The 11,169-nt window shown below is 42.4% G+C and overlaps 1 protein-coding gene across 1 annotated transcript; it reads right to left on the reverse strand.

Moving 5' to 3' along the window:
* Positions 1-215: 215 nt before the first annotated feature.
* LOC120061229 (cysteine/serine-rich nuclear protein 2-like) lies at positions 216-9,635 on the reverse strand. Its single transcript, XM_039010876.1, has 5 exons — positions 8,954-9,635; positions 6,944-7,116; positions 5,109-5,371; positions 4,635-4,931; positions 216-1,187 (listed from the first exon to the last, which is right to left on the reverse strand). The coding sequence occupies exons 2-5, from the start codon at positions 7,101-7,103 to the stop codon at positions 216-218; spliced, it is 1,692 nt and encodes a 563-aa protein (XP_038866804.1). The 5' UTR covers positions 7,104-7,116; positions 8,954-9,635.
* Positions 9,636-11,169: the final 1,534 nt, after the last annotated feature.

Below are 11,169 nucleotides of genomic sequence, written 5' to 3' on the forward strand. Positions count from 1 at the left end.
GGGGAAAGATCTGGGTGTGCTTTCAGGATGATTTTCCCTCCTTCACTTTATTTTAATGGACAAGCTCATTTCTTCCAAATAGATTTGTCTAGTAATGACGGTTACTAATATGAATTCTAACCTGTAACATCATAGTCATTGTCTATCCATGTAGTGTAGGCTTTATTCAGCTCAAAATTAAGCTATTGTGCAAAACATTGACAGAGGTGCTAGTACTAAACCTCAGGGGGCAGTGGTGGGTACAACTCTCCTTCTGTGGCCAGGCAGGCCTCCTCCTGACACTGCCCTTCTAAGGAGCTTTGCTGGGGGCTGAATGGTAACTCCTTAGCACCCACGCCATTCTCTGAGCACAGAGCCACCGGGGGCGAAAACTCACCCTCATCCTGCCCGCAGGTATTGCCTCCATGCTCATCCCTCCCTCGCTGCTCTCCTCCCCCTGGTTCTCGCTCTACACACGCCTCCTCCTGCCCAGGCAGAGACTTATGAAACGTCTCGTTCTCCATGGGACCTATCTGGTAGTAGAGCAGGGAGGAGGCCGGGTCTTTGAGGCCACCACAGGGGTTGTCCCCCTCCCCATCTCCCTCCTGGTTCTCTGTGATGCAGAGCAGGGTAGCCCCAGTGGGGAACGGGCCCTGGAGGAGGGAGATAGGGACCCCCTCCTCCACCCCAACCCCTGTGTCCCCAGGCATCTCCCCCTGCAGGGCCCCAGGCAGAAGGCACAAAGCCTGCTCCCCCAGGCCCCCTGCTCCCCCCCTGCCCCGCTGCGCCTCCTCCTCCTCCTCTTCCTCCCTCATCCTGTCCTGCTCCTCTGCACTTTGCAGGTGGAGCACAGCGGTCTCGTTCTCCCGCTCGAGGCAGGCCTGGTCAGTCAGGAGGTCCTGAGCCTCTAGGACCATCTGGACCTCTCTCTCCTCTAACTCAGAGTCCAGGCCATGGGCCCCTGTGGACAGGTCAAGGTCTGGGGAGGGAGGCCTGGTGGAGGAAGGGGAGGTGAGCAGGTCAGACTCTGCATACTGTTCCCCCCCGACCCCTGCCTTCTGCCCCAGCAGCCTCCTCTTCTCCAGGTCCAGCTTCATGATGGTGTGCATGTAGTGTGTTCGCACGCGGAGAGGGTTGAACTCGATGCGGCCTGCCGAGTTCCCACAGCCATCACGAGAGCAGCCACAGGGAAAAGACATCCTGTCCACCTGGAAAGAGAACAACATTTGAGAGAATATATACAGTCATAAAATATTCAGCAAAGACAGTTTGTCTGTAAGACATTGATTTGCTGTTCATCTTTATACTAATTCTGCCAAATGTACTAGGGCCGGGACGATACCAGTATCGCAATACTCATTAGTATCGTGGAAAGGAAACAAAACATGAAGCGGATGTAATCTCTTTAGGAAAACAGCCCTAATGTTGGAAACATCCAGAGTGTTTTCCAAGCTATAGCACACAATATTTTACATACAGCAGGTTTTTAAAGGGCCAAAGATTTTGGTCTTCTTCGTGTTTTCATTTTTGCATTGGTAAAAATATTGTGATACTGGTATCATCACAGCCCTAATATGTACTGAGTGCTGAACAGATACACAAACACACACAAATGGACAATGACCCCTGCTGGGGCAGACTCCCACACAAAACCCACACACACGCATACTGACACAACACAAACACACACATACATATTACACACACACATACACTTTTACACTCATCAAATGCTGCTACTACTCTGTTCTTTATTTTACTCTTATTATTATCTATCCTGATGCCTAGTCACTTTACCCTGCCTTCATGTACATATCTACCTCAAATACCTTATTATTATCTATCCTGATGTCTAGTCACTTTACCCTGCCTTCATGTACATATCTACCTCAAATACCTTATTATTATCTATCCTGATGTCTAGTCACTTTACCCTGCCTTCATGTACATATCTACCTCAAATACCTTATTATTATCTATCCTGATGCCAAGTCACTTTACCCTGCCTTTATGTACATATCTACCTCAAATACCTTATTATTATCTATCCTGATGTCTAGTCACTTTACCCTGCCTTCATGTACATATCTACCTCAAATACCTTATTATTATCTATCCTGATGTCTTGTCACTTTACCCTGCCTTCATGTACATATCTACCTCAAATACCTTATTATTATCTATCCTGATGCCTAGTCACTGTACCCTGCCTTCATGTACATATCTACCTCAAATACCTTATTATTATCTATCCTGATGTCTAGTCACTTTACCCTGCCTTCATGTACATATCTACCTCAAATACCTTATTATTATCTATCCTGATGCCTAGTCACTTTACCCTGCCTTCATGTACATATCTACCTCAAATACCTTATTATTATCTATCCTGATGTCTAGTCACTTTACCCTGCCTTCATGTACATATCTACCTCAAATACCTTATTATTATCTATCCTGATGCCTAGTCACTTTACCCTGCCTTCATGTACATATCTACCTCAAATACCTTATTATTATCTATCCTGATGTCTAGTCACTTTACCCTGCCTTCATGTACATATCTACCTCAAATACCTTATTATTATCTATCCTGATGCCTAGTCACTTTACCCTGCCTTAATGTACATATCTACCTCAAATACCTTATTATTATCTATCCGGATACCTAGTCACTTTACCCTGCCTTAATGTACATATCTACCTCAAATACCTTATTATTATCTATCCGGATACCTAGTCACATTACCCTGCCTTCATGTACATATCTACCTCAAATACCTTATTATTATCTATCCGGATACCTAGTCACTTAACCCTGCCTTCATGTACATATCTACCTCAAAAACCTTACTATTATCTATCCTGATGCCTAGTCACTTCATGTAAAGTTGAAGTCGGAAGTTTACATACACTTAGGTAGGAGTCATTAAAACTCGTTTTTCAACCACTCCACAAATTTCCTGTTAACAAACTAGAATTTTGGCAAGTCAGTTAGGACATCTAGTTTGTGCATGACACAAGTCATTTTTCCAACAATTGTTTACAGACAGATTATTTCACTTATAATTCACTGTATCACAATTCCAGTGGGTCAGAAGTTAACATACACTAAGTTGACTGTGCCTTTAAACAGCTTGGAAAATTCCAGAAAATGATGTCATGGCTTTAGAAGCTTCTGATAGGCTAATTGACATAATTTGAGTCAATTGGAGGTGTACCTGTGAATGTATTTCAAGGCCTACCTTCAAACTCAGTGCCTCTTTGCTTGACATCATAAAAAAATCAAAAGAAATCAGCCAAGACCTCATGAATAAAATCGTAGACCTCCACAAGTCTGGTTCATCCTTGGGAGCAATTTCCAAGTGCCTGAAGGTACCATGTTCATCTGTACAAACAATAGTATGCAAGTATAAACACCACAGGATCACACAGCCATCATCCCGCTCAGGAAGGGGACACATTCTGTCTCCTAGAGATGAACGTACTTTGGTGCAAAAAGTGCAAATCAGTCCCAGAACAACAGCAAAGGACCCTGTGAAGATGCTGGAGGAAACAGGTACAAAAGTATCTATATCCACAGTAAAACGAGTCATAACCTGATATCGACATAACCTGAAAGGCCGCTCAGCAAGGAAGAAGCCACTGCTCCAAAACCGCCATAAAAAAGCCAGACTACGGTTTGCAACTGCACCTGGGGACAAAGATTGTACTTTTTGGAGAAATATCCTCTGGTCTGATGAAACAAAAATAGAACTGTTTGGCCATAATGACCATCGTTATGTTAGGAGGAAAAATGGGGAGGCTTGCAACCCGATGAACACCATCCCAACCGTGAAACACGGGGGTGGCAGTATCATGTTGTGGGGGTGCTTTGCTGCAGGAGGGACTGGTGCACTTCACAAAATAGATGGCATCACGAGGAGGGAAAATTATGTGGATATATTGAAGCAACATCTCAAGACATCAGTCAGAAAGTTAAAGCTTGGTCGCAAATGGGTCTTCCAAATGGACAATGACCCAAAGCATACTTCCAAAGTTGTGGCAAAATGGCTTAAGGACAACAAAGTCAAGGTGTTGGAGTGGCCATCACAAAGCCCTGACCTCAATCCCATACAAAATTTGTGGGCAGAATTGAAAAAGCGTGTCCGAGCAAAGAGGCCTACAAACCTAACTCAGTTACACCAGCTCTGTCAGGAGGAACGGGCCAAAAATCACCCAACTTATTGTGGGAAGCTTGTGGAAGGCTACCCGAAACATTTGACACAAGTTAAACAATTTAAAGGCAATGCTACCAAATACTAATTGAGTGTAAGTAAACTTCTGACCCACTGGGAATGTGATGAAAAAAATAAAAGCTGAACAAATAATTCTCTCTACTATTATTCTGACATTTCACATTCTTAAAATAAAGTGGTGATCCTAACTGACCTAAGACAGGGAATTTTTACTATGATTAAATGTCAGGAATTGTGAAAAACTGAGTTGAAATGTATTTGGCTAAGGTGTATGTAAACTTCCGACTTCAATTGTATATAGTTCCATATGTATATAGTTCCATATTTTATTTTATTCGTCATGTGTTACTGTTTTATTTATTAAACTGCATCGTTGGGAAGGACTCGTAAGCAAGCATTTCATTTGACTTAACACACCTGGCACTTGATGCCAGCCTGGCTGCAGCCACAGTGACGGGGGTCACAGTAGAAACGGCAGTCACAGCCACATTCCTCCCTGGAAAGCCTGATGGTCCGTAGCTCAGCCTTCTCCCGGGCATCTATACGGGCGATACCAGAGGCCCTAAGCAGTGCCCGACGCCGCTTTGTGGGAAGCGGCTGCAGGAAGAAGCAGTCGTCCACCTCCACACCCTCTACATCCAAGTCGTCGTCTGACACGTCCTCCAGGGTCAGCAGGTCAGCCTGGGCACACTCCACCGTACCGTTACGCGTCAGCTAGAGAGGGGGTGGATGTTATACATATATGTTCCTCACTAAAACCTGATTGTTAACTTAAGATATGCTTGTGTAACTAGCGCTGAACAGGGATTCCCCTATTTAATCCTCAGGAGGTCCTGAAATTAAAACCATAACACTTTCAGGTCTCTCGGAATGACCAATGCTTGACCTCACCTTGATCTTGCGAGCATTGAGCTTCTCCTGGCGGAGGTGTTGGCGCAGGGCGTGGCGGTGACTGGTCTCCTGCTCGCGGACGAACTCTCCCAGTGTGTATCGACGGATGGAGCAGTGGTGGCGTGCCATGCCTAGGGAGCTGCCCCCCTGGCTGGGCACGCTGGTAAAGCCCTGCCGTCTGGGGAAGTAGTACACCGTCACCACATCGAACCGCACCCGCTTCCGGCCTGGAGAGGGCTTGTGCCGTCTTAGGATGGAGGTTGCTGGAGAGGGCGGAGGGAGGTGGAGAAAAGAGCAGGGAGGAGAAAGGGGTAAGAATGGGTGAACAGTTTCCATAGACTGGTTATTACCACAGATAGTATAAGGGTTATTACAGAGTAACAATCCATCATACACTTTAATGCCAAGCCTATTTTTAGACAGACTTGAAATTATCCTTTTACTTCACGAACGAGCTGCCTAGAGTAGTCATGCATCAGTCTAATTGGTAAGAAACTTAGCCGACAAGTAATGCTGGTTGTACCGTACACACTTAAAAATAAAGGTGCAAGTTGGAACCAAATAAGGTTCTTGAGAGTGATCTGAAGAACCAAAATGGTACGGTTCTTTGAAGAACCATACAAAAATCCCAAACCAGAAATGTTTCGGCCCTCCAGCACAGGAATTGAAAAGCCCTGCCGTGAGGTTTTAAAACTTATTTGCATATTTCCCAGGGTTCCTTTCGAGAGAATTTTAGAGCCAATACAATAAATATTTCATACGGCCTTCTTTTGAGGGCCTAGTTATAAGCTAATATAGTGTCCTGAAACTTGTAGTTTACAGGCCACATCAGGACTGCATGTCACATTATGCTGGCTTGCAAAGTGATGTGTAATTCCTATTGGAATCCAGCCAGAGTGGGGATATCCAACATTTGGAATTTTAATTCATCCGCAACCTGCATTCAGAACCACTGCCACGGTTGGGAAGACTAATGCTGCATTTAGACGAGGGACGCAAAAACTGTCAAACAAGTCAGCATATCAGCACAAGAAATACTGTTACGGCAAAAGCAAGCCAGCATGACTGTATGTGTTGCTATGGTGATTTCAGTAAACAAACCGTGCAAATCAACATTCCGTAGACGGCAAAGGTGAAATAGTTTAACTCTGGCGGAAAGTCCTGTCTACCTTGGCCGCTGACGTCATTCACCGTCAGCCTCAACAGCATTTTACCGTTGTGCTCTCATTGAAAACAATGACATCCGGTTTGCCGTCTAGTGTCTACCGCGTACCATCTAAACACAGCATAAGATACAATATGAGACTACCTTAAACATCTCAACTGGAACAAGCATTTCAGTAACGGTAGCAATAAGTCCAAGTAACAGATTGGAATAGTTTAGAAAATGTATGTTATTTATATTTGAGTAGCATAAGCTTAATTAATCAATTAAACATAAAAATATTGACACAAACAATTCTAAAAAAAATAAAAAATAAAAATTGCATTAGAGCATGCTGAGAAATATGATACTGAAGGGCGTGGTTTTGGTTCAACTCTGGTTATTAACACCAACACTGGAGTTATTTTACACCACCAAGTGTTAATTTAACTCTTGAATCAACATTAGAAATGTTACAATTAAATATCAACACTAGTTAACACTGGACAATTTGCTGTGTGCTATGAAAGGGACACATCTGCAGGCTTCCAAACATTTCAAGAACCTTTTAGAATTCTGAAGGTTCTTGAATAACTCAAAAGGTTCTTTATCGGGCAAGAGTTCTCCAAGGAACCTGAAGAGCTGAGGAAGAACCATTTGAGAACCATTTTCGGTGTAGCATAGCCCTTACGTGTGAGTGCAGTGCTGGAGGGGGGGTTAAGGCTATCACAGCTGTCAGCACTGTCACTGCTGGAGATTTCATCGTCAGAGTCCTTTGGTGTAGAGTAGGGAGAGCCACTGTCCACCTCCTCAAATCTTCGCTTGAGGCTGAGAGACGAAACTGCCTCCATGGAAACTTGATGTCTGAAGGTGGAGAAACAGACAAATTATGTTCAGAGACAGACAGATGGTATGCAGCCGTCACAGACAGAGATAGAGTATCAGCCTGGCACATATGCGTAGGTACACAATTGGAATGAATGAATGAATACAATAGTGAAGGCCATGGAGGCATATCTAGACATTTTACACCAAAATGAACTTTCATCAAGCCAAGGCATGAGAATAAGACACAGCAGACGTAGTAATAATACATTTATCCTATGGGCCCATCTGAATAACAAAATAGTATATTATTTAACTGTAACTGTTTATAAACATCTATTAATTAAATCAAATCTGGATCAATTCCTGATACCACACCGAGGTGACATCAGCTTTTTGCTATAGCCTCACTCTCCTTTCATCTGTATTCCTAACCCATCACTCCTCTCTTTCTGTCTCGCATGAAAATCCTGCTCCAAAATCATTGAGTCTGGGAAACGTCACCATGGCAACTAGGAAAGCAGCCAGGGGTTTATATGAATGGCTTAGAAAAAACGAACTGTTCTGTAGATAGATAGCCTTATGTCCCTTTAGCTTTTCCTTTAAAAACAAAGCGCAGGACCCTTCAATAGCACGGGATTTGGATGCCAGAGACAGGTCACTCCGGCAACACCAGAGGGTCAAATAAGGGCCATGCTGAGACTTTTGAATAGACTCCCTCTCTATACCCCTGTGTAGGCCTACTGTAAGCCATATGTGTGCCCCTTCGTGGTTTCAATGATCTTCACATCCACATAAATAGCATCCCCAGCCCTCCGCACCTCTTTGATTCAGAGGGGTTGGGTTAAATGCAGAAGACACATTTCAGTTGAAAGCACTCAGTTGTACAATTGACTAGGTATCTCCCTTTCCCTTTCCATCCCATGAGGTGAAACCAACCCTCAGAATTCAAATGTGATCGTATAGCCCTATGGAAAATGAGGGACTGCAACTTATTGCTTGTCTGTTGAAGTTTCACTAGAATACAGCCTATTGATTACTACTATAGAGATTGCATTGCAAGTAAATGTGTCTCTGTTGTTTTTTTACAAAGGAACAATATAATGCACGTTATGTATGATCCTTATTACAGAATGACCTTTCAGGAGGCAGCAACAATCTCCTACACAAAACATAGTGGAGTTATTGCAGAAAAGTTCCTAAACGTCACTAAAAGATTTGACTGATATGATTACAAGCATGCAGGTTCATCATGTGATACTGTCCACAACCAAGAGGCCCAGACAGCCAAAATCAGTTAATGATTAGACTATTACATACAAAGGACAATGTATCAGGCATTGGTTCTCATACTGAGCTGGTAGGCTTTGTAGAATACAAAATCTGTTACATTTCTATATTCTTCAGCAAAGCATTAGACATTACAAATGGCTATCGGGAGAACTCAATGAAACACATTCCATGACGATGACCTAATTTAGTTGAAACAAATTAGAGTAGCCAGTATCCTATACTATGTTATTAGAATTGCAATACTTTACATAGGCTAGACTCAATAGTATACATTTACAATAAAGGAGGACAATACTGTATGACAATCAGAGGAGCTCCGACAGTACTAAAACTACGCACAGTGTAGGCTACTTGCTGATAATAAACCTTTCAACGACCGAGTGCCTCAAACCGCCGCAAACGACAACTAACTAGATTTCGTGAAAGGACGATCGAATGACTGGGTGCAGTAGGAAATAATGTAAATCTAACTGCCAGACACAGGAGCCTCGACCGGTCCCGTTTCTCCAGCATACCATGTCACCCCCCTTGGCAATGGCAAACTGCCATGTAAAACGTTAATAAACCCCCAAGTGCCCCTTACCTTCGGCAGAAAAGGACCCTCTTCTCCCGATCAAAACGCTGAACGTTCCTTTTATTCACCGAGGATTGTTCTTGGATCTTGTAACGCCCTATTTAGATTTTTCCCCAGACAGTTTTAGCTTCTCTCTAGTTGTAGGCTAAAGCTTTTTACAGTAAAATGAATTGTTAATTTATTCAGTATGAATACTTATTTATGTGATAGTCAGACTACTAATGCAGAAATAGTGTAACGAACTAACTGACTACATAAAGGACATATATTTTATGGTCGCTTCCAGGAGTGCATGTTCCATTTAACTTTGACGTAGCAATCCTAAAGCCGGGGCAGGCGGTGGGAAAGAAGGACGTCAAACAGTTTAGTTGAAATTTATTAGCCTACTGACATTATCCGTTTCGTTTAAGACGTTACAATTTGAGATATCTGCTGGATGACTTATCTTCCTGGTTTGAGCCTTTAAATGCTTGCATTGGAAGAGCAATCCGCTGACATCTGTTTCGTTTATCCTTTCTTTGCAATGGTGGTTTCAATCGGATCGATGCAGTTTTTCTTCAAGTATAATGACCGTTACGTTCTTCGCCTTGTTGGTACAGTAATGTCAAAATGTTACGGAATTTTTTGCCAGATTGACGTCCTCCTTTTCCTCGCCTCTGCCCCGGTTTGTTACAAAGTAACAATAGAGTAAGGAATGCTACAGTGTAACCGTATACTCATTGTGACATCACAAACGTACTATGCGGCACGTATGCTGGGAAGTGTAGTCATAATGAGCTCTTTGTCCATTCTCTGCGAACATGCATTCCAGAATTCCAATTTTGTAATAAGCAATACACAATATCACGGACCACACGAATGACTTGATTTTGAAATCATAGTTTGAAATATATGCCTTATATTTCACACTATCCTCTCACGGTGTTCCCTCGTATCAAAAAGACAAAATTGCCATAGCAAACTATTTTATCAAATGTAGAAAATACAATGAATACGAGTATTTCTTGACATGGTGTTATCTTTAACCAGCTATTGTGTCCAACAAGAAGTCCAAACTCATTTAGTATATATATATATATATTTGGCCAATATGAATCTGCCTTTGAATCTTGCCATCCATTTTTAGACTTCATTTAATATTTACCCATTGTTTATTGAAGAATATAGGCTACTGGTAACTTCTAGATGCCTCATGAGCATAGTTTAACTGTCTTACTCCATCAGAACCAAAAATAAGCTGTTTAACACATTTGTAAATAAAGTGAATGTTAAACACTGTAGATTATTATATCATGGATGGTCAGTCCTGTATGCAAAGCTCTGTCCATGAGCTTGAGAGTGGTTACATTTCTCCAGCCCCATCCCTCAGCTGCTTACCAACTCCCGTCATTTATTGTCGTAACATTACGTAAATCGAGTATCTGACCAAATTATGCGAGATTTAAGTTCTGGGTTAACCAAGATGACCAAATCAGTGGTGGGGCGTCTAAAACATTTTCTCAATGGTGCCCATCCAAAACGAGGCAGAGAAAAATACAAAACAGGCAATGTATGGGTAAGTAGTTTAATCGTTCTGATGACTTGGATGAGGGGCAAAGGTGGGCAACATCTAGCGTTCAGTAGAACCTTATTGAATGGGAACCAACTCTAGCTTTCCACATGCAGCTTTGGTGTACCCTGAACAACCCACTACTATATATTAATACTTGATAGTGGTAATATCCCAAAACAATGTAGACTGCTTCTCTTTAAACAAGGTAGAAACACAAGTCTGACTGTTTTTATAAACGTGTAAACAAAGTAAAACATGATTCAAAATTCACACTTTTAAACAACCATCTACTACAAAAAAAGTTAACAAATTGTCCAAAACCATCTTAATGACACTGTAAAGTGATAAATACAGTATAACGGTAAATAGGGATAGCGGGCAAGACAGAGACTAGTAGGTTGCTGGTGTTGCCACGGTGTGTGGTCAATAAAGAAAGTGATGTCAATCGGTTTAATGAATAAGGGGGAGGCATGAACAGAACAGTATACTGACACAGACTTGACAGTGATTAAAGACCTAGAAAAGCTGCACAGATGGATGAAAAATACAACTTGACAGATGTGGGCTTTCACAGGAGCACAGCGCTCACTGGGAGAACAGAGGGGATCTCATATATGCTACAGGTGTCCCTTTCATTTTCCATTATGACTTCCTGTTAAGATTTTAGGTTGAA

The sequence above is a fragment of the Salvelinus namaycush genome, chromosome 16, assembly GCF_016432855.1.
Source record: "Salvelinus namaycush isolate Seneca chromosome 16, SaNama_1.0, whole genome shotgun sequence".
Taxonomy (NCBI): Eukaryota; Metazoa; Chordata; class Actinopteri; order Salmoniformes; family Salmonidae; genus Salvelinus; species Salvelinus namaycush.

Excerpts from the sequence above, each read along its gene's own strand:
- LOC120061229 (XM_039010876.1), bottom strand. The coding sequence starts at position 7,103 with ATGGAGGCAGTTTCGTCTCTCAGCCTCAAGCGAAGATTTGAGGAGGTG. Across the intron at positions 5,372-6,943 it reads CTCCAGCACTGCACTCACAC|CAACCTCCATCCTAAGACGG; the intron begins GTAAGGGCTATG and ends CGCCCTCTCCAG. Across the intron at positions 1,188-4,634 it reads AGGCTGGCATCAAGTGCCAG|GTGGACAGGATGTCTTTTCC; the intron begins GTGTGTTAAGTC and ends TTCTCTTTCCAG.